This window comes from Seriola lalandi, unplaced genomic scaffold (genome assembly GCF_002814215.2).
Source record: "Seriola lalandi dorsalis isolate HSWRI2012SDOR001 ecotype SW California unplaced genomic scaffold, Sedor1 jcf7180002054949, whole genome shotgun sequence".
Lineage (NCBI taxonomy): Eukaryota > Metazoa > Chordata > Actinopteri > Carangiformes > Carangidae > Seriola > Seriola lalandi.
In genome coordinates, this window is record NW_019525500.1 from 1,793,573 (window position 1) to 1,817,965 (window position 24,393).

At 40.7% G+C, this 24,393-nt stretch overlaps 1 protein-coding gene across 2 annotated transcripts in view; it reads left to right on the top strand.

Annotated features, from left to right (window-relative positions):
- cachd1 (cache domain containing 1) overlaps nucleotides 1-24,393 on the top strand; it is an 86,446-nt gene that overhangs the window by 14,267 nt on the left and 47,786 nt on the right. For both annotated transcript variants that reach the window (XM_023394576.2, XM_023394577.2), the window contains exon 2: nucleotides 17,734-17,796. In XM_023394576.2, coding sequence (XP_023250344.1) covers nucleotides 17,734-17,796 — 63 coding nt within the window. The remainder of the gene's footprint in view (nucleotides 1-17,733; nucleotides 17,797-24,393) is intronic.

Here is a 24,393-nt window from a genome sequence, read left to right on the forward strand (position 1 = left end):
TGTGAACAAGGCAGATCTCTTACCTTTTCCGGACACGTTAATCCGTCAGTGTTACTTGGTCTATGTGTGAAAGGGCTCTCAGACCGATACTGAGCTCTGTGGGAACAGGAACCTTTGTGAATGTGATCATTTTTTGTGTTGTGTGTGCCCACTTGTGTACAGGCAGGAGTGTGTTGATTTTCATTTCATTGCCTGTGTGTGTGTGTATATGTGTGTGTGTGTCAAATCAGGACTTTATGGTACCACTGGATTTTTGAATCCATGTGATATCTGCTATTTAATTGACTGAATTAGCCAAAAGAAAATTTATTCTGATTGTATTAATAAATGATTTATTAGTTTTTCATCAAAATCACAAAAAAACTATGACAATGGAGAAATGAATGAATGAAGTATTGATTATTGTGTTATGCATTCTGTTATGCCCATCATAAATTCATATAAGCCAGAATTGTGGCACGGTGGTGCAGTGATTAGTATTGTTCCCTCACAGCTAAAAGGTTCTGGGTTCGGGGGCCTTTCTTTGTGGAGTCTGCATGTTCTCTTCATGCCTGCATGCGTGGGTTTCCTGCTGCTATTCCCACATCTTCCCACCACAGAGGTTAATTGGCGACTCTCAATTGCCCGTAGGTGTGAATGTGAGCGTTAATGGTTGTTTATGTAATATGTCAGCCTTGTAATAGACTGGTAACCTGTGTACCCCACCTCTCGCCCCAACGTAAACTGGGATTGGCTCCATCCCAAAGGATAAGTGGTATAGCTAATGGATGGATGGATAGATAAGCCAGAACTTGAGTGCTGCCTATATAGCTTCAAAGTATACTATGGAAAAAAGTCCAAAAATGGGAGACCAACATTAACAACTTTCACAATCAAATCTGCAGACCTTCATTATGATCTAGAACAAATCTCATAAATCACTGATAAAAAATATGATCTATGTAATGCTGGAGAAACACGAGTAAAGAGATTTAAACAGGTAAACAATCTTATCTTCTTTTCCAGGAATTTCAGAGAATGTTAGCAAACTAAAACACTTTAAAAAAAAAAAAAAGAAAAAAAAGAAAAAGGGACGAACACTGTCTGTACACTGAAATATTGTTGGGTTATGTTGAGCCATGGAAAGTGAAACTCTCTTAAATCATCATAGATTGTATACTACAAAAGAAAATGGGCAATTATATGAATATACTATATATATAAATAAATGACATGCTGTCACATCACCCTCCCTTAGAATGTGAATATGTGAATATTATTTTGGTGTTTAATGAGGTCCCAAACCAGGTGTTTTGTTTGTCAGTTATAGCAGGAAAACCAACTGGAATATTCTTTGAGACGAGCTGTCATATGTCTCCTGCATACATCATAACAGAAACACGGCTCTCCCTCTCCACACATTCAGAACAGCAAAGCCACTCATCATTTACATACCAGAAACTTGTGACTGTCCTTGGGGAACACTCCCTCTCTCCTTCCTCAGTCTCTGTTGCTCTCTCTCCCTTTTGAAAGCATTCACACGTTAGCTTCTGCACACAGCAATGATCGACTCATGAATCTGAATAGGAGAGGTTTCCGAGGTTTAGACAGCATAAGAAAAAAAGAGACTGATGCATATTCAGCTGACATCCCCCATAGGCCTGCCTGCTGTCTAAGAGCTCGATTTGACACGTCTGTGAAATGCAAACACTGTGTGTGTGTGTTTGCCTGTGGTTTGCTTTAGTGTTGATGAATGTAAACTATATATTTAACTACATATTGTGTAGATATGAGATATGTGTAAATCATGCCTTAGATTTGAATCCTAATCCCTTGTTAGTAAATATTTTTTTAGCTCGTCCAGTAACGAAAGTTCTTATATGACTCCATGCTTAGACCCTGCACTTCATGCTGTGGTGCTTAATGAGGAAGGGAGATGACACTTACAACCAGGAGAATTTAAATTCAGCCTCTCAGCTGTTGGACTTTACTATAGACCTGTAGTTCCAGTGTTGTTGACAAGATTAACCCGGTTCATTCTTTTTCTTTCAATGTGCTGTGCGCGGGCTGTGTATATGCACCCACCGCAGAATAATCTGACCTTGCCATTTGTGTATCTCAAATTATCATATGGACAACATCCTTGAAAACTCATGTTTTTTGGGTGCAGTGGGAAAACGTGGGGCTCTATAGCCTTGACAAGAAACAGGAATCTGCCAGTGGCTTCAGTTTCTCTTATATGATCCAGGTTGGAGTATTTTTTTTTCCTTGCGGGTGCTTGTGTTTTCCTTCTGAGTGCAGTAGCCCTTGCAGGGCAGTTGGGCTTACTCACATATGGCTCCACCCGCTCTCCAGGGATTTATTTTAACATATGTCACTTCGTAGTGTAACTTTGATTTAAAGAGACCTGAAATGTGCCTATATATTTAAAACATTCCTTCTAGCAGCGTTGTGCATCATATGGCTTCCCATAAGAGGTGCACAAGGGAGAAAAGTAAAGTAACCAACCTTGTCTCTTCAGTTAGCTAGCTTTCAAGGTAGTTAGCTGCCATCTACAGTCACTAGACTTGTAGTTAATTAGACTGTAAATTCTGAGATAATTTTATTTACCTCAAATGAAGAGTGAATCAGGGTTTTATTCGAGACGGGACATTTTTAAAGACAAGCTTTTGGTTCTATTTCTCCTATTGCTAAGTGTATTTCATCATATTTAAAAGGCTGAAAGTCTTTTTATCCTTACTTTTGTTGTTGCTTGTTGATTGAAATACTGATTGTACCTCACCTCAGACAAAACCGAAAACAGATTTGGATACAGATAGTGATCTCTCTTTGTTTGCACTTCTGTTTTCTCCTCTCTTTTTTCCTCCCTGCCTTTCATCTCTCTAGAGACCGTCAACCCCCAAGTACTTTTCTCAAACATGTCTCCAAATTTAGGCCTATCTGTTGGAGAAGTTTTGAGCGAGGAAGTTTATGAAAAGTCTCAGTCAGTATCCTCCTTTCCTTCATTCTTTATTTACCTTCCCACTTTTTTTTTGTTCCTTTGCACCTCTTCCTTCTCTATATGTGTCTCTTGACTTCTGATACAGATTGTATTTGTGAGTTACTCAACTGCATCTGCAGGATAGCACAGAGAAAAAGGAGATTTGTGTTTGTGCATGTATTTTATGTGTGTACTTTGGCATTGTGGTTTCCTGCCGCAAGTTAGGGTCACAACTCATAAACTGTCCTCCTTTTAAATCACTTGTGAGAGAGAGAGAGAGAAAGAGAGAAAGAGAGAAAGAGAGAGAGAGAGAGTGTAGTTGCAGAGCACTGGCGATGTTGACAGGTCAGGTGTCAAATTAGATGGAAAAACTTTTCAGTGTGTGATGTCTCAAGCTGTGTTATTTGACTTTGAATGCATGATGCACTTCATGTAAATTCGTCATTTTTATGCACGAGTCTATATGGAGCTGTGCATGTGTGCAAAGGAAGGGCTGATGTTTTCCTCCCTCACCACAGTTCCCAGGTTGCCTCCCTCAGCACGTTGACCGGCCAACACAAATCCTGCATCTAGTTAATCATCATGTCATAATGCTGTGCTGTACTGCACTGTGTTACGCTTTGGCCTGCATTACTCCACTCAGTAATGACATTTTAGTAATGGTCACTAGTGTATTTTGAGAATTTGTTTTGCCATGTTGTCATTTAGGCTAAGTGTTATGGTAAAAACTTTTTGCCCTGATCATATGTCTGGTTATATTTGTGAGTTTTGTGCCTTTCTGCATTTCTGTCGACCGGCACAGAATCTTTGGGAGACCTTAGTATGAACTATTTTCTTCCCAATTAAAAGATTTTAATGGCGAAGTCTCTAGATTATCCTGATTTACTGGATTCAGTTCACTTCCAGTATATGGAGGTGACTAAAGTTGTCTCATATCTTAAGAACTTTAACTGAATCCGCAAAAGTGTTAGATCATATAGGATGCACTTTTACTGTAACTAAGCAACTGCAAAATCAGCTGTTTCATTGCTTACCTAGCCTACTAGATGACATTAATTAATACTGTTAGCTGGGTAAATAGAAAACTTGTCCATTCAGATATGACACTCAAAGCCTGGTGTTGATATTAATATTGTCTGGTGTTGAAACAGGAAGGGAAAAAACAGTAACAAAGTGCATTTTTCTTCTTGGGGTTTAATAATTTTTACCTTTGGCCACTCGGGGTTTGTTCAAAAAAAAAAAAAAAAAAAAAAAAAAAAGAAGCATCTGATGCAGGAGCTGATACAAGTATGATGTAACAAATGTAGCACCTGCAATGCCTGCAAACTCTTTTTGGATATCATTTTAAAATAGTAGGTTACGTAGATTCTAGACATTTTTGAATTCATACTCAGTTCAGTGGAAATCATTTGTGTTCATGGTACAGAAGCCTTATATAACAGTGCTGCATACTGAATTAGTTTTAGTTACCTGTACCCAATAAACTGGCAACTGAGCATATGTGTAAGTAGTACCACTTTCACACACAAACCATATGCAACATGGATAATGAACATGAATTACTGTTGTTTCAGGCTGATTTCTCGTGATTAGTGTAGGTGTAGTTCATTAGCTACGCATTATCACATCATTAGCTACATTAGCGGAACAATAGTGTTCACTGCCATATTAACTCTGAGATTTGACACGGGTTGGGGTTAATGTGTAATGTTGCATTGAGTATTTATTCCTCATTTAGGCGTCTTATGAAAGTTACTACAATCTAATCTTACTTGCATATCCCTGAGATATTTTCTTGTGTGTACGCTTGCCAACAAGGGTCAGCAGGACCACTCCGGGCTACGTTTAACTTGGCAGAGGGAAAACCAGTATCATATGTAGCGTAAGCCTCTGTGCAGAGCGTGTAACTGGCCTAAGAGTACATGGAGTAGAACAAAGCACCCTGTCTATAGAGAGACCTTATAACAGTGTCCAGACATGATCTCACATCATGCTCAGAAACCTGAGAAGGAGACCACCCCGGGAACACCCCCCCTCCCCTCTTGTCCTGTGTCCTTTCTCTTCTTTATCTCTAACCCCATCTCTCCGTTCTGGTCGTCTGTCTGTTTTTTGTTTTTTTTTCTGCTTCTCCCTCACGTTTACCTGTGTATAATATGCACACATGATATTGTTGTTCTATCCATTACTGTCTTTTCCATCTTGATCTTTTTCCTCTGTGCCTCTGTATCCTTCAGTCTCCCCATTCCTTCCACAACCCACGTTTAAAAACTTCTTTGAACTGTTTGAAACTCAACTTTTATCTTTTTTTTTTTTTTTAAATGGCTGTTCAGAGAAGTATTTGAGTTAGAACTGGTATAAATTCAGCAAAACTGTGATCTGTAGGGTGCCTCTTGTATACACATATAGTGATGCTTGTAAACTGCAAGTAAAAGCCTTACAGATGAGTGCACAGCATAGGAATGTGAAGATAATCCAGGATAGTTTGTGCAGACAGAGCAGGCGCCCCATCTGAACATCTTTTCACTTGGCTGAGTGGGGGGCTGTCTTGGCAGGAAACGTATATCAAAGTTATAAATTTATTGGCACTGGGTGACGAGCCCTTTGCGCCGTGTCTCTCTTCCTTTGCGTTTTCTTTGACCCTGACTTACAGTTTATCAGTCTCAGTTCTTTCATACGCTCTTTCTGATCCTTTTGACATCTCTCAATCCAGCAAATGTAGGAGTATGAAGTTTTTTGCCTTGGCAGGGCGTACCACCAGGGTGTGACTGGGACTCTTGGTGCCAGAGGCTGCTGCCAGACTGGCATTGCGCCCTAGGGTGACTGAAGGTTAAGTGTTTTGGAGAATTTTGCTTGGTTTCCACCGCTGTGCTGCCTGTTTGCTTTAGTCGTGCCGTTTGTCATTCCACTCTAAGCATTTGGTCCTAAAAGGGGCAATCCTGACGAGTTTTTTTTATTTTGGTATATACTCCAGCTGTAAGACGAAACATAGAGAAGACGTTATCCCAACATGTTTTTGTAATTAAGTAATTTTCCGTTTCTCAGTTCTCTTACTCTCTGCTTTCTTTGAGTAAGAAGGAGCAAAGTACTGCATTTAAAAATTCATCCAGAAACAAAGTAGTGTCAGTATCCATTCCTATAGGGTATCCACTTTAAATAGACCTATGACCCAACTATAGGTCTCAACCAGTAGTTAAAGGAATGAGTGGCATACATTAGCCAACCAGGAGAGGCTGTTTTTTTTTTTTAGTTTTTTTTTTTTAGTTTTTTACGAACTCCCTCACCCCGATCCCCACCGCAATTTACTAGCATTTGTGTCATGAAGTTGTTCATATGAAAAGAGCACAGCACTTGGATCCTGACTAACTGCCTTAGTCCCCAGTTATTTATGAGATTTTACACATCATCAGCTACGTTTTGTGCATGCCTGCATGGTGCTCAGTGGTTTAACTACGATCATTCTTTGGCCAGTCTCAGTCATGTTACGTGAACACAAACACCATCATTTATGGGCCTTTTGATATGGAGAAACATTTCAAAGCCCCTATAAAAACACAGCGTTTTCTCATTATCCCACATTCTTTTGTTGAACTAATTTGACCGCAATGTGTGAGGTTTTGTTTTCGTCCTCTTTCACTCCTAGATTTTATCAGTTTAATGGAGGTGCTCAGGTATGCAGCTTTGATCTGTCTTTTGGAACGTTTTCACATTGGCTCCACTTTAACGGCAAGTTATTAGTCCCATAATGCACTGCTGGCCTGCTGGTACTGCTGCTACGGAGTGTGTGTGTTACTGCTTTCAGACTAAAACCTTATCCAAGATCAGTATGATTTCCTATTAGAACCTTGTGCTGTATATATTAATATATTCAGTAGGTAATCCAGTCCCTAAAATCACAAGTTTTTCAAGGAGTTCAGAAAGATGTGTAAACTACCACAAAAGTTTTTGTACGTCTAATTAGTCAAGTATTATTAGTGCATGTTACTGTGGCCTGAGGCCTTGTTTTAATGACTCAACTGCTTTGACATTAAGGGCCTTGTGTGGAGAGGTAATAAGTTGGGCCCAATGCCTCTTACCACATTTACTTGACATATGTTCTTGCAGACACACCTCATAGGAACGAGGATAATCAGAGGTGTGACCTTTTGAAGCATGCATGCTAGGATATCACATTTATTTTTAAATTAAAACATTTAAGACAATTTAAGGCACATTGTCTTGGCCGTCTCCCTGTTTGCCTGCCCCCCTCCTTTTCCATCGTTTGATGCCGAGCGCTCATAACACTTATGCCATTGTTTCTTAACACTCAGGGGTAGAGAGAGAGAGAAACCTCATTTACATTCACTAAACTGCTAGATTATGTGTCTCAATTTATTCCAAATGCTTCGTTTTTGGACTGAAGCTAAGGCACGATTCAGATGGTTCATTACCATCCTTTGTCCCAGCAGGAGGGCTAAATGGGGAAACAATAAAACATGTTTTGAGTAAGTTTGATTCCATATAGTCGCCTTACTTAAAGGGGACCTCTTGTGCTTTTCCTTATTTTTGGTCATAAAAATGATGTTACAATGTTGATGTCCATAGTAAATGTGCCCGAAGTTTCAAATAATGAGCTAAATATATGCCAAAGCAATCTCTGTGAGACAAACACAGTCTGCTCTAAACACTTGGTTTTTCAATGGTTTTTCCTACTTCTGTATGACATCTGACGTCAGCAGATTTACTAATATGGCCATGTGCTTCAAGCACAACTCGTTCTCCGAAAAACATGAGTACTTTTAAAGGTATTTAATGTACTGTTGGCCATTGGCCTACACCATTGGTTATGCAAATGGCCATTGGCCTACACCATTGGTTATGCAAATAACCAATGGTGTAGGTTTACTATACAGGTGTTTGGCGGCAGCAAAAAAACATTTTCCTAGCAACGTTACCTTTTGTATCTCCTGACAGCAGATGTTTTCCACATCAGTCAGCTTTTTAGCGCATTTCCCACACGTACTAAGATAACTGAGATAAATAACGATTTTTAAAAAAAATTGTTAATAATGCAAAGCTACTCTAGTGAAGTACCAGAATAACCATGTAGTGTAGAGCTAGAAATGAACATAATGGGTCCCCTTGAAGTTTTTTGCCAATCTGTGTCTAGCGTTGGCCGCAGAACAGACTTTTTGAACTTACAATTGCAAATTAATTTAAAATGGAAACAAAATGAAACAAAAGTACAAAATGAAAATCTTTGCTTTTGCCAGAGAAAAGCTGTTTAGTTGCAACAATCAAATTAAATTTATGTGTTATCCATGCCACCAGTACCTCTGATTGTACCATGTCTCTTTATTACTGTCAAATAAAGGCTGAAATGCCATTAGATATTCCAATTTTACATCATTATTCACAGTCATAGCTTCAAATAAACATGAATCCTGGCTTTGCTGTGGAGACGTTACTATCAGACCCTGGTTCCTCTATCTGTCTCCTCTCTTTACTACTCTTGTCTGACCCCACCCCACTTTTCCAACCCCCCACCCCCTTTGCTCCCATATTCTCTCCTCCACCCTCCATTCCCTCCTTTTTTTCTCTCTCACATGTGGAAAGCATTATATGCTGTCTGGTGGAGAGGGAGAGCAAACATCCCAGGCCGAGACTGAGAGCCTCTCGGGTAGGTGTAGGGGGCGGCGGGGAGGTTGTTGGGATCTGCGTGGTGGTGACTCTCTCTCTTTCTCTCTCTTGGCCCTGACGCTGTTTGGACAAAAGGGGGTCTTGTTATTTCAGAACCACAGCACCCGATAGTTGACTGGCTTCTCTCTCCCGCTGCACTGGACTGGATGAGACCTTGGTTGAAATGAGGGAGAGGAAGATAAAGAGACTCCAGTCGGAGCTCCTTGCTGACTGGTACATTTTGTGTGAATGATATTTATGGCATTTGTAGATGTGAGTTTGAAACACTTGCTGATCACAGTTGGTCACATATGGTCATACAACTTGCTCCATGGGATTGTGATGTGTTTTTGATGTATGTTTTTTGTTGGAGGATCTGTTTTGTTGAACCTTTTTTGAACAGTCTTGCCAACTCAATAAATCCAACAAAAAAAATACTAAGAAATTGATTTTTAACACTAAAATATGTGGAACCAATGAAAAAAAAACATGCAACCTCCCACTGTTTGGGATAGACTTGCAAGACAAATACTGATTAGGTGATCAAAAGAAAAAGAATAACCAGCTATTTTGATAATCAATTAATTGTTAAGTATGACAGTTTCAGTGACAGTGTGATAATCTCATGCTTTTCTTGGTCTTTTATACACTCTATTTTATAGTAAATTCTAAATTTTTGGATTCTGGCTGTTTGATGACATGGACTTGTTCTGTAGGATGTTGTGATGGACATTAAACAAAAACATTTTCTGATGTTTTATAGACCAAAGTATTATTTGAGAAAATAATCAGCAGATTTATCAACAGGAAAAATAATTGTTATTTGCAACTTTAACACAGAGCAAGAAGATCAAAGAGGAATTACTCAAAAGCCATACAGCTGCTGAACAAATCTTTCCATTGAACATTTGTGTTGTGTGTTCTTTAATCAAAGGATGTTGTTTTTATGGAATATTTCTGAAAACAGATTAATTTGCAACTCTCTTTCCGTGTTGCCTTTTCTAGCAGCATTATCCAAACACATTGCTTTAATACACTGTTGAATATATTGTTGTTCTTAGTGACGTTAACTAACTCCAGGTAAGGGTTAAATGAATGCTTCAAGTACTTCATCAGTAAGATGTCAAACCATTTTAGGAGCTGACTGGAATTGGACTGAAGGACTCTGGTGGAAAATGTTTAAAAACCATTGTTCTGTGTTGCTTTTTTTAGAAGTCCACACTGAAAAGCTATTATATGTGGTCAGTGTGACACATTTGTCCAGAGTCTTGGACAGATGTTGAACAGGTTCCCAGGCTTTACTTTATGTCCCGGAGCTGGATATCCTGACAGCAAGCTGAAACCACCACCACACCCTTGCTGCTTGGACCAAGACTCACTAAACTGCTATGCTGTGTCCACTTATTCAAAATGTCAGGCAGTCTTTTAGTGCGGCATTGATTTCCTCTTATTGATTATACTAGCACAAAAATCTAGTCTGTTATAAAGCTCTGACAAATCAGTGTGTATACATCGGAATATGATATTACTACACCAGATTGTGTGATTGCTCACAGAAGAGTTAATGAGTGAATTTCAGATCATTCACAGTATGAGAGTGACAAAGGGAAAGTGCGGTGTCATGATGGACATCAGGCTTAAATGTATGATCATTCAGTGTTTCTGTGAAGCACCCAGTGCACCCTGGGATTTAGACTTTGACCTAAAAAAAGGGATGAAATGTTTTATCCATTACAGCATTAAGTCAAATTACTATGACAACCAAGTTATATTTTTATGAAGACATAAAGGCTAAGAGTCATTCATGCATGTGGCAGCAATCCTCCACATTTTTGCCTCCTTTTTTTTTTTCAAGTGCACATAAATGTCCATGAGCACACAAATGCATGTAGAGAAGATTGAAAATGGAGCACAGTGAACCAGAGCTAACCAGGTTTTTTCTTTTTTCAATCCTTTGAGTAGAAGGCTGTACACAAACACACACTCCTTACTCTGACACAGTGTGTGGGCTGAGGCTTTGGAGCTTTTGCCTCAGGTTGTCCGTTAGTTAGATTCAAGCAAATTAAATTGACCTGCAGCACCCTCTAAATGCAGCAGCAAGCAGTTGGCAGACACTGACGGCCAGTCATTTAATTAGCCAACCTGCTTCACTGGGTTGAAACGGAGACGCACTTAATTAGCAAGGGTTTGGCTTCTCTATGGCCATTATAGTGACATTTAGAGATTCAGATTTGACATGTCTCTTCCTGCTCAACCCCTCTTTCTTTTATTCCTTCTTTTTAATAGAGCCAAGGTCACGACCTCGATACGTTTTGATACATTTCATAGAACTAAAGTATGCTTCTGAAATCTGCACAGAATTGTCCATACTTTGTGCATTAATGTATCGTCAGACTTTGTTGAGGTTGTCTAGAATTAATGGGAAGGCTAGCTATTGATTTTCTTATACTATCAGTGAAATCAGTCGTTAAATGAAGATATGTCGAAAGCCCCCCCCGTGAGTTCTAGTTCATGATTGAAGTGTTTCTCTGTGTTGGAACTGCTGTGGTAACACACACCTGCTTTCTATCCAATGGATGTGAAGTTGGAACAGACAATAAGGTGAAAACCAGGACACTAACTGGCACTCTTTTAGTTGTCATTTGGTTTTGATGTTCACCATTTTTAAGCTCAGACCATTGTTAAAATGTATAACACATGTTCACAAAATGTTCACACAACAAGCTGTAAACATGAACAGTTAGTTATTTCCAGCTGAAACAATTAGTCGATGAATTGACAGAACAATAAGGGGCAACTATTATGATAATCAATTCATTGTTTCAGTCCTTTTTCAAGCAGAAATTGTGAAAAATATCAAATATTTGCAGATTTCAGACTGTTCTTTGTCATCATTGCAAACTGAATATTTTAGGGTTTGGGGATTTTGGGGCGTTTGGTGGAAAACAACAAGACATCTGAGGCTGCAAAGTTAATAGAACTGCCCAGTGAGAAGACTGGGGAGAATTGCATCTGTTATCTGCTTCAAAACTGAGCTGGGGTTGTTATTAATGAGGTTGTTGTTATAATTGATAGGAAACACAGTGAAACCTTTTTAAAGTAGATGTGAGTTTTTACATTAGTGCACCAGGTTTATCCCCACATAGAAAAAAGACTGAATCCAGATGCTGTTTTTCTTCTGTTGCTCTGGACTGTATGTCATGGAGCTCTAAACTGCAGGTGCAATTATTTCAGACTTTTTTTTTTGTTGTTGTATTCTGAAAATACAAAAACTGTATATGTACACACACACACACACACTCACTCTTTCTCTCTCTCCCCTTGCTTTTCCACTCCCAGGTGCCTGTTTCCTGACTCTGCTTTGTAGCGAGAAAAAAATTGAGATGGGAGGGTAAAGCAAAGGATGGAGACATGGCGATGGGTCTAGGAAAAAGCACGCACACACACACACACACACACACACCCCCGTCAGAGGTGAAGCTCTGATGTGCGTATCCCTGAGTCCAGCCTTTTGTAGTGCAATGAGCGAAGAGTTGGCTGGGAGCAGGGTAGGGAGGGAGGGGGAGAGAAGGGGGGGGTATTGCACTGATGGAAGGAGAGAGGCTGAGCTGTATACCAGCAGCATGGAGGAAGCAGCAGTTACTGTCCCTTGGGCTTTAGGCTTTTATCTGTCAGTTGTATTGAAACCAATCTCTCAGGCTCTACAGCTCCAAAACACCTACGCTGCAGCCCTGTGTGTGTGTGTGTGTGTGTGTGTGTGTGTGTGTGTGTGTGTGTGTGTGTGTGTGTGTGTGTGTATTTTAGAGAGGGACAGAGAGACACTCACATTCATTGAAATTTCCTACAATGAGATCAGCAGTGTGTGAACTACATACACTTGTAATAGGCCTGTGCATGTTTCCTTATGCATAGCCCACATACTTATTTGATTCGCAGTTGGCACATCGCTTTGACATGCTCATATACTCTCTCTCTCTCTCTCTCTCTCTCTCTTTCTCTCTCTCTCTCTCTCTCTCTCTTTTGAAGCGATGTGCCCTCCAGTGTGTTCACAGATAATACCTTGGACCACTGATCAACAAGCCCTAAAGACAGGATTAATGTGTGTGTGTGTGTGTGTGTGTATGTACACGTTTTGTGTGCATGCTCTCCAGTCCAATTACAAGTTAGTGTTGCTCATGTCTCCACTGTGGCCTTTGAAGATGGGTGAATTGCTTATATGTGTATTCCCAATTCAGCCCTACCACTGCAGTTGGCCTCCACTTCCTCTCTTCCTCTTTCCTACCCTCCCCTTTTTCTTTTCTGTCTCACTCGTACCTCTTCTTTCCCTTCTTCCCTCACTGCACATTTCTGTGCTGTGCTTAGTGGTCTCTCATTTCTCCATGTGCTTCCCCTCAAAGCATACTCGGGTGACTCTCAGTATCTCTGTCCTTGGGCTGGTCTGGGTCTGGATTTTATTCAATGCTCCACTGAGAACAAAAGAGTCACTTAAAAGGAGAAGAGCCTCTTGGGGTAGTTTATGGTATCCCCAAGAGAGCCTGACAGAAGAACTGAAGAGGCAGGTCCAATTAAATAGATGCCATATATATTGGGCAAGTTCCCATGGTCTAACCATTGCTATAAGCTGCTATAACAGGGTGCTGTTGTTAAAGGGAAACAACCGTTTTGTGTGGGATTCAACACATCAACAGTGCAACCTTAACAGCAGGTGCGGAAACTCATGGTATGCTCTTTTCTTGTGATTGGCAAATCTGCTCAATGTTAATCCTTCTCTTTTCCTATAATTGAGAGGAAAGCAGGTTTATTCATAAGTCTGGATAAAGCTGGGGAAGAGTTTAAAAGATAAGGCAGTTTTAATGTATGCAGCCAAATTTCTCTACAACAAATAAAAACACTGTATAATTACAATAGAATAAAATACTGCAGGATTAAAAAAACCACAGGTTCTGGTAGTTATCTTTGTAACTTGCAGTTTGAGCTTCCACTGAGGTTTAGCCATTCCTGTGAACCACTCATCTGTGGTTAGGATTAACCCCAAGGTGGGTGGATTTAAAAACTGGCCTAATGAGACAAAGACTGGTGCTCTGTGATCACTGGACAGGAGTTTGAATGCAGTTCTTGTGAGCTTAGCTCCTATTTGGCTGAAGTAGCTGTAAAATGTGTACTTTACGGTGCTCCCTTCGACATGGGAACAAAACAAATTTAGGATATTATTAAAGAGCTGTTATTAGTGATCCAAAAATATTGCTACTACATGTGCACTCCACATGCTGTTGCTGCAGAATGATTTTATTCCTCAGCTTGATAAATTAAGCCAATGGTTCATGAAGTAGCTGTTGAGTGTCTGTGTATCAGCGAAATGAGAGCATTTCCTGCTGCTTAATGAGCATCTGCAGAACATACATATGTACGTATATTTATGTTGTTTATTGTCTATCATTATCACTTTTGGTGGGATTCAATTTATAGTTGTGAATCACACTTCTTTTTTGGAAGAAGTTAAAGGAGGTTTTTGTAAGTTTTGCTATTGTCACATAGCGTGTGTTAGCATTTACACTTAGCAAGAGCTTCTGCCATTGTTGCGTTTACAGGATGAAGGGTTATAATCTGCCCTCCGAGCAGCGCTGCTTCTTCGGGGCAGCCTGGACACTACAATCTGACCCGTCCGGAGCTAGCTGGTTAGCATGCTAGCTTCAATACAAAAAAGAAGTGATAGAAAGGGAAACAAAAGGGTGGCTTTCCACTACTGGAGATAGGTCTTGCCGAGTTAAAGAATTAAGTTTGATGCTGAACTCGCAATGTTTCTTATCGACCGCTAAGTAAACAGCTGTTAATGCTAACGTCCTTTGTAGCAATAGTAAAACAAGCAAGTAGCTTCTTTAAACCTACCACATCTTGGATTAAAAAAAAAAAAGGTTCCCATTTGTGTGCTGTACATCTGCTGAACAATTCAAATGTTTGTTGTTTTTGTCATCTTTTGGTGTTTGTGATATCTATTTTTTCTATACTACCCTGCCCGGAGGAGGAAGCTTGAGTACTTTTCTGACACTGTGTAACAGTCAGTATGTGTCTGTGTACATTTCAGTGTTTGATTATGGGTCAGGGGAGGCCACAAGCCCACGGTGGCCCAGCCTGCCTCAGGCCTCTCAGGTTTCAGAGTCGAGCATTCCTCCCTGGCCTCTCCATAGCTGTGAAAACCGCAAAGCAGCTCCAACAACAAACACTCAAGGCACTGGGGGAAAGACAGCTAACCTGTGGCTAATCAACAACAGGAGTTTTCTCTCTCTTCAGAATTTGTTCCCCCGTTTTTCAGAATTGCTGGCTTAATGGAGACGAAGTATTTCTCCATTCGAGTGCCTATTTTTCCCCCCTTCTTCCCTCTTTTGTTAGTGTGGTGTTTTGAGAACACATGATTCCTGCTAAGTAGTGGCGGCTCTGTTTGTGTGTGCTTGTTCGTGTTTATTTGACAGTTCCACATCTTGGACCTGCTGTTTTTCCACTAGAAGGGCGTGGAACAGTAGACTGTCTAGGCTTGGTTTTGCACTTTGCGAATAACTCGGTAGTAAAATATGCAGCTCTCTGTGTGTGTGTGTGTGTGTGTGTGTGTGTGTGTGTGTGTGTGTGTGTGTGTGTGTGTGTGTAATGATAACATTATGCAATTGTTTGTATAGCACTCTACTGTTACTCTACTGTCCCATAGTCTGTAAAAGCAAAGCAACATGCACAAAAACAGTCATAACAAGGACTGCTGACTCCACTGAGACAATCCGGATTAAAACTGAGCTCTTTGAGATGCAAAAATGCCAACTTATTTCTGGCTTTTAGGACTCATTTCTGCAGCATTCTATAGGCCACATTAGACATAATTGAATTCTTAGAAATAACATTTGATACTTCATCTGTAAGAGTGGAAGCTGAATGGTCTAGTTACCCAGAAGGGGGCGTTGTAAAGCGATATGAGTGACCAGTTGCATCTGTCACTGCCTGACTGTGTGTCTGTGTTTGCCTTTACGCTATGAAGATATATTCTAATTCGAGCTGCAAAGATTAGTCAGTTTAGTTGATCGAAGGAAAAGTCATCATCTATTTTGATAATCAATTAACCATTTAAGTCAACTCTCAAGCAAAATTGGCAATCATTTTCTGATTTTAGCTTCCCAGATTTGCTCCATGTCTAACTTTATAGTAATCTGAACGTATTGGGACTTCTGCTCAGACATGAGGATGGACACTTTCTATTGTTCTCTGGTGAATTACAGACCAAAAGATTAAGCAGTTACTCAGGAACGTATCTGGCAGGTTCATCAGTAAGGAAATGAATCCTTTGTTGCAACTCTGCCTTCAATACAAAGCCAATAAACTACATTTCTATGCAAAAGTAGATATGAAAAAAAGTCTTATCAGGAATAACTCAGGTTTCTGATGTTTAAGAATCCACTGCATCTTGAAAGACCTGCTCATTTTGCCCTTTGACAGCGCGAAACCGATGAAACTTTGCTTTGTTTTGTCAGCCTTTGTAGAGACCCGTTGAAGGGTGAGAAAGTGTACGTATGTGAGGAGGCAGTAACAGTCTGAAGTGAATCGGCTCCCAGGTTAGTTGGATGTGGTGCATTCTGGGTAATTGGTGTCCTCTGGAATGTGTGTAACAAAAGGTGTGGACAGGCAGCAGGAAACGGTTGTAGCGTGGAACCAGGCAATTTAAGGCTTTGTGAGCGGTGGGGCGGCTTACAGTGAACCACCTGCCTACCTGCTGCCTCAACACAAACATTAGTTTTACTCTGTTTGTAGCTGCCACATAGTACCGCTGCCTGTGTTTTAGGAAGTGTGTGTGTGTGTGTTTTTTTTTTTTCTCTTGTGCATGTAAGAAAGCGAATATTTAGCTGATGGGACCCCAGAGACCATCTGAATAAATGCCTGTGTATTAGTGTGTGTGTGTCAGGACCGTATTCAAGCCCGCTCTTAAAATGTTTTTTCTGCTGCTCTCTGAGCGCTGAGGTCACACCAGGACTCATTTTCTCCATGCCTTAATGTACTGCTCTGCTTCATATTCACTTAACAATATAAATCAATGACTATTAAAATGCTTCAGTTTGGAAGGTGAACGGGGAAATTTAGCATCACGCTGTGATTCTTGCTCATGAAAAACCATCATTTTGTGTTATGGCTGATCTCCATACTTAGACAGACGACGCATTTTCCTCCCCAACCTAGAAACTGATGGAAATGACAGGGCCATACTGTCTGGGTCTATAGGCTGGTTGTTTGGGAGATAAACAGGTTTATCATTCTCTCAGGACCAGTAATAAAAATGGCTCTGCAGAAATGCATCAGTGCTAATGCTAATGTCCACCTTACTTCAGAGAGCCAGAGTCAAGACGGTAACTTAGATTCAGTGAAGTCAGTTTGTTTAATGTTAATTATCTGTAGTTACACAACAGCTTGTAAGGCACTGTCTTAATACAACACTGCCCACAACACTGTCAACCTCCAAGTACATCACAAAACAGATATTTATACTTTATATCCTGTGTGTATTGTTATCATGTTGGAAATTATATGATTGATGACTTAATTAAACCTTTTCCGCTTTTGACTTGTCGTAGCAGGAGTAGCACAGGTTTAACTAATGACCTGTGACATGTGACTAATGCATCACATTTAGATGTGCCAATAAGGCCAGTGAGCCTAAATACACAATGCCAGAGCCCTGACAGAAGAACACCTGCATGAATGTAGCTACTATTATTATTATTATTGTTAGCTACACTTGTGCATGATAGATAAAAATATCTGCCATTGTAAAAGTCCATTAATGTGGTTTTTAGTGGTCATTTGAATGTTTTACACTAGTTACACTCAGTGGCGATCCTGGACTATGGGTGTTCCTGTTCATTACCTGTGTCATAATAATGCAATAGTTTGTAAATCCCCCTTTTTATAGGATGTCTCGCAGATAATATTTCAGGGTGTTAATAACAAAGCTCTCTGCTCAACAACGCCTGAAACCAAAATCGACCTGTATAAACCAATACTCGTCCTCAGCTGATTGTTTTCAGTTATTGGATGTACATGTTCAGCATTCCTCACTGTCTCTGCTTCGTTCCCTCTCTGTCTCTCTACAGAGGATTTTCAACTCGTTTGTGTACACCGAGAAGACATCAAACGGAGAGACAGAAGTGCAGCAGGTGAGTAACAAAGGCTTCACACTTCCCTCTGTGTGCGTGCGTGCGTGCGTGCGTGCGTGCGTACGGTGTGCGTGTGTGCCTGTGTGCATGCATGTGACATGGCTGGTGTCTGTTTGTGCTGTTGTCTTGTGTAGATTTCAATTCAGCCGCAATAAACACACACACACACACACACACACACACACACACACACACACACACACACACACACACACACACACACTTGCCATCAGAGGAAAAATGGGGTTTATTAAAATTCTACGGCTGCTGTCTCATTGGCTTTGAAGTTCTGTTTTTCCACTCATCTGTGGTCTGTATCTCTTTCCCCCTTCGCTCATAATATGAGTGCAGAGCTGCAGTTGGACAGAATAAGACGGATTCAAGGAGAGAATGGTATCTTTTTGGAAACAAACATAGCAGCACCAGAATCGGGAGATTTGTTTTAAATGACTCAGAATTATGAGTCAGAATTTATGTGTAGCATTTTGGTCCTAGATCGGAAAACTATGTAGGGAATTTCTGGCGTCTGGTGTCAAGTCAATCATGATTGTGTGCAGACATAGCATGTTGCGTGCGTGCCTGCGTGCGCGTGTGTGTGTGTGCATGCGTGCGTGCGTGCGTTTGCACTCATGTGTCAGGGATATTGGAGGAATCACAGTAAACAACAGACTGGTAAACAGCCACCAGCAAGAACAGACAGGTTGATGTTTGTTTGCATGTCTCCTGTGACTGTGTGCACCAGTGTATCCATCTGTGTCGGTGTATGCATGTATGTGCGTGTGTGTGAGGCATATATAGTGTCTCTCACCTTGCAACTATTCACTATTCCTGAGGCAGCTCAAATTGGCCTTGAAGCATTGCTGATTCGATAGAAATGTGGCCTTTTTCTTGACTTACCTGCGCAAAAATAATTTTCACAGAACTCCATGTGTTTCCAGGCTACAGAGTGAGACTCATCGTGATCATCATAACCTTTAGTGCAAGTCTCAATAATCGGCCTAGTCTAAAGATAATTCCTTTCACAGGAACCTCAGCTACAATAGCTAGTCAAAACTTTTGAATAACACTCCAATGGATGTGGTGTATTTTAATAAGTCCCAATCCAATCCAAGGGCAGTGCTGACTTCATTTATTCTGGATCTGTGCTGGAGGAGTTTAACTATTTTATATCCATGGGCAGGCAACTCATAGAGTGCCCATACATTCAGCCCATAACCCTTCTGAGGCAGGTGCCAACTCATTCAGATGACAGCTCTGGCAGAGTTGACTTGCTTGTTCTCTCTGGGCAGAGGGGCTGTGTGTCCCTGAGCCAAGGCGAGGTTCAATTAGGAGTGTATCTGCAGAGGAAGAGAGGGCTGGGACCGAGCAGGGAGAGAAGCCACTGGCTTCTCGGACGAGTTTCTCCTCTGGAAATTCATTATTCAGTCAGACGCTCAGACATCTCACCCTCTCTAATGACTGGAGCCCTCCCTCTCTCTGCCCGTCTTTGAGTCTGTTCCTGACTGTTTTATGAATGTATTCTGCTTGCTTCACTCACTCTGACATGTGCCATCAGAGTGCAGATCGTTAATTAAAACTGCTGCCTGCATTCCTGTTTTCATGTTGGTTCATGGTTTGCATGCAGACAGCTCTCCATCGTTTGAAAGCACAGTGAGGTGTTTTCATAGTTGCTCTGTATGTGGAGAACCCTGGAGTAGAACTATGAAAAGACTGTTTAATAGATCAAGCTTTATTTCTCTAATATAATCCATTAAAATGTCATGATTGGACCCAAGCACTGATGTAGCAGATTGATTCTGGAAATCCCTATCATTGTTATAATTTAAAATTGACTGCTCACATAAAGACATTGTTTATAAGTCAATGTAAATTTCACAAAAAAAACCCCAAAACAATTTAAGGACAGTGGATACTTTCCAAACTATGTATGATCTTTTAGAAAAACTGAATTTATCTTTATTAGCATTCTTCACAAGAACTTTAAGATTTAAACAAATTTTAGAGAACCAAAGCTGCAAACACACACATTTACATATATATACAGTGGGTACAGAAAGTATTCAGACCCCTTTAAATTTTTCACTCTTTGTTTCATTGCAGCCATTTGCAAAAATCAAAAAAGTTCATTTTATTTCTTATTAATGTACACTCAGCACCCTATCTTGACAGATTAAAACAGAAATGTAGAGATTTTTGCAAATTTATTAAAAAAGAAAAACTGAAATATCACATGGTCATAAGTATTCAGACCCTTTGCTCAGTATTTAGTAGAAGCACCCTTTTGAGCTAGTACAGCCCTGAGTCTTCTTGGGAATGATGCAACAAGTTTTTCACACCTGGATTTGGGGATCCTCTGCCATTCTTCCTTGCAGATCCTCTCCAGTTCTGTCAGGTTGGATGGTGAACGTTGGTGGACAGCCATTTTCAGGTCTCTCCAGAGATGCTCAATTGGGTTTAGGTCAGGGCTCTGGCTGGGCCAGTCAAGAATGGTCACAGAGTTGTTCCGAAGCCACTCCTTTGTTATTTTAGCTGTGTGCTTAGGGTCATTGTCTTGTTGGAAGGTGAACCTTCGGCCCAGTCTGAGGTCCCGAGCACTCTGGAAGAGGTTTTCTTCCAGGATATCTCTGTACTTGGCCGCATTCATCTTTTCTTCAGTTGCAACCAGTCGTCCGTCCCTGCAGCTGAAAAACACCCCCATAGCATGATGCTGCAGCCACCATGTTTCACTGTTGGGATTGTATTGGGCAGGTGATGAGCAGCGCCTGGTTTTCTCCACACATACCGCTTAGAATTAACACCAAAAAGTTAAATCTTGGTCTCATCAGACCAGAGAATCTTTTTTCTCATAGTCTGGGAGTCCTTCATGTGTTTTTTGGCAAACTCTATGCGGGCTGTCATATGTCTTGCACTGAGGAGAGGCTTCCGTCGGGCCACTCTGCCATAAAGCCCCGACTGGTGGAGGGCTGCAGTGATAGTTGACTTTGTGGAACTTTCTCCCATCTCCCTACTGTATCTCTGGAGCTCAGCCACAGTGATTTTTGGGTTCTTCTTTACCTCTTTCACCAAGGCTCTTCTCCCACGATTGCTCAGTTTGGCTGGACGGCCAGGTCTAGGAAGAGTTGTCGTCGTCCCAAACTTCTTCCATTTAAGGATTATGGAGGCCACTGTGCTCCTAGGAACCTTGAGTGCTGCAGAAAGTCTTTTGTAACCTTGGCCAGATCTGTGCCTTGCCACAATTGTGTCTCTGAGCTCCTTGGGCCGTTCCTTCGACCTCATGATTCTCATTTGCTCTGACATGCACTGTGAGCTGTAAGGTCTTATATAGACAGGTGTGTGCCTTTCCTAATCAAGTCCAATCAGTTTAATTAAACACAGCTGGACTCCAATGAAGGAGTAGAACCATCTCAAGGAGGATCAGAAGAAATGGACAGCATGTGAGTTAAATATGAGTGTCACAGCAAAGGGTCTGAATGCTTATGACCATGTGATATTTCAGTTTTTCTTTTTTAATAAATTTGCAAAAATTTCTACATTTCTGTTTTTTTCTGTCAAGATGGGGTGCTGAGTGTACATTAATGAGAAATAAAATGAACTTTTTTGATTTTAGCAAATGGCTGCAATGAAACAGAGTGAAAAATTTAAAGGGGTCTGAATACTTTCCATACCCACTGTATATATTATATGGGAAAAATGGTAGATGGAAGGTATTAAAATTAGAATTGCATCTCAGTATACCACCCTGTCAGCTGCAGCTCTGGTGGATGCGTCTTTCACAAGATGACATTTAAGAAATGGAAGGAAAAGGACAACCAGAAATGGTTCTATTCAACCCAAAAATTTGATTTTGATTATTTCACCATTTTTCACTGCTGATATGTTGCTGTTGCTGCATTGAGGATATCAATTAGAGATGATAACTTTATTCATTATTCATATCTACAGGTTTATCTACAGGCTTAGCTTGATATCAGTCAAATACTTTATGGTGTATGTGTAGCTGCAATATCTGAAACATTTTTTATTCCCTTCCACAATCTAGTATTATCACATGATGACGCATTTCCATCATGCATTTACTGTGGTGCTTCCTCCATTGTAAACTGATACTGTTTTCCTTGACAGACCTGTAAGGAGGAGGTGTTTCCATTTGTGTGTAGAAAGACATTTTGTTACTTTATCAAATCATGCCAAATATTTACATCACCATCTGTACAGTGAACAAAGTCTGCAGTATAAAAGCTTGATGAACCTTTTGACCATCATTGGAAGCAACCTGAGGGAAATGCTTTAATTCAATAAAAAAATCAGTTCATCCAAGGAGAAGCAAGACATGAACAGTCCAATTTCTTCCATGCCAGAGCTTCTTAAGCGTGCAGAACAGACCTGTGTCCGTTCCTCACTCGTTCATGCATTAACTTCAACCCCACGATCCAAAGTAAGACTCGCCATAAACACTACTACCAGTGATTGTGGTTGAAGACTGCCCGTCCTGGTGAACCTTTAAAACTCCAGCACCCATTCCACCCACTCCTGCTCTGCGGCTGAACCAACCCCACTGGGTGTTGCAAACCCTCCAAACTGGTTGGATGGGTCAGAGAGTGGAGAGAGGAGCCCCGTGTGTTGGAGAATGTGGTTAATCTGCAGAGCACAGGTTGGCTTTGGCTGGACTGTGGCAGACCGTAACCCAAGCTTTAACTTGCATAGCTTAATGTTTCTGGTTTCTCTTAAGTCACTGTTAAAAGTTTGAGTCTTATTTTCTCCCTCCGTCTGACTCTCCCTCCCCCCAGCTATGGAAACACTGCTCAGCTGAACACTGGCCCTTTTTCCTCTTTTTAATACAAAGTCCACTGCAACTAATTGCCATGCTGCCGTGCATGGACAGTACTGTGTGTCGGGGTGTACAAAGTTTGTGTGTTTAAGTTGAAGTCCGTGTGTAAGAGTGCATATGTTAGTGTCTCGGTGTGTGTGTGTGTGTGTGTGTTCCTTGTGGTGGAGTAGCAGTAATTGTGGGGTGTGCCTCAGGCCTCTGTTAAACCCCTAATAGGAATAGCGGGCGGCTGATTAGGTGTACAAGCGGTCAGTGGGTCGCGGTACATTTCCCTGTTCCTGGCTTAAATCGCAGCCCTTTTACAGACACCGGTAATTATGGGATGTGAACAAAGGGGGTCCAGTTACTGTGGAAATAAGACTTTTTCTGCATTCAACAAGGCTGAGTACGTAACTTAAAATGGCTCTGGAAAGTATTCAGAAGACTGCTGTGAGAAATCACCTGCAGTTTTTGTTAAATTTTTAATCTGAGATAGAATTTACACATGTATTAAAAATTCAGATCAGGTGCCTCCATTTTTCTTAAATCATTAAGTTGGGTGGACCCCACCTCTTTTGATTTACCTACAAACATAGGTATATTTTTCAAAGGTCAAAAAGATTTTGGCTTATATCCTAAAAAGATATTAAATTAACCTTTGCGGAACAAAAGCTACTGTGGCTCAAACATATAAGATAATGTCGTGAAAAGAAAAGTATAACGTATCAGTACACAAAAAGAAAATATTACTCCTTTTAGTGTGGATTGGTGTCAAGGTATTCCATGCGCATTACGAATCAAATCAAAATGGCGACATCCATGCAAGAAGAAGAAGAAGAGCTGCTTTGTCTGCTGTACAGTGCTGTTAAAGATGAACTGTAGAGATGAGGGTAGTGGCAGACCACCTCACACAGCCTCTCTTCAAACTCAGTGTCCTTTTTTTTTTTCCAGCTCATGCACTGTTTGTACCCTTTAACAGATCTAGGCACGTGGATGTCCGCACCACAGCCTCACATACACCCAAATTTAGGCAGGAAGATGGATTCACAAAAGTATACACGCTATAACTATATACACAAGTAATTTAAAGCTAAAATCAAATAAGAATTTCTGTTGTTTTAAGAGAAGACAGTTGGTGTCACTCTGAATTCAGCAGGTGGTATGTTCAATGCTATAGGTGCATAAACACTGACAACTCCAGATCCAGACAGAAACAGCTGTCCTGTGGCCTGAGAAATCTGTTGGGTTGAGAAACTGTGAGCATGTCGGATATGTAATGCGGAACCAGGCAAACCGGTGCAGGACCAGAACAGGAGCAAACCCTTAAAGTCAGTCCTAGCTAGTGACATTGAAGGAGCATTTGAAAAGGGACATCTTAATGGCCTGTATTAGAAAGAGGAATGATTACGACAAACAAAGCCTGTTTCGATGTTCGTATGTTTAAATGAATACTGTTTTAAGACAGACTTAAAAAATTTTGAATCTATCCTTTCAGTATTTCAGAGATGTTGGATGAAAATGTAATCCAAAACTAACTTCAAGTGATTAGTTCTTTAACAGATCTTTAGTAAACCAGGGGAACATGTGACAGCTTTTAAATTAAGAGGATAATCTGTAACAGATTACATACATGTGAAGTCTCAGATTGAGTGGGTGTAAATTCCTCACAATCCCTCATAACATCCTTTTAAGGCATTTTGGCAAACAAAAAAGCAAGAACAGGGATCTGTTGTGAAGAGCTGCTGGTGCGCTGGTTATTAATGTTCCCCAGGGGGCTGCTACAGCGCTGG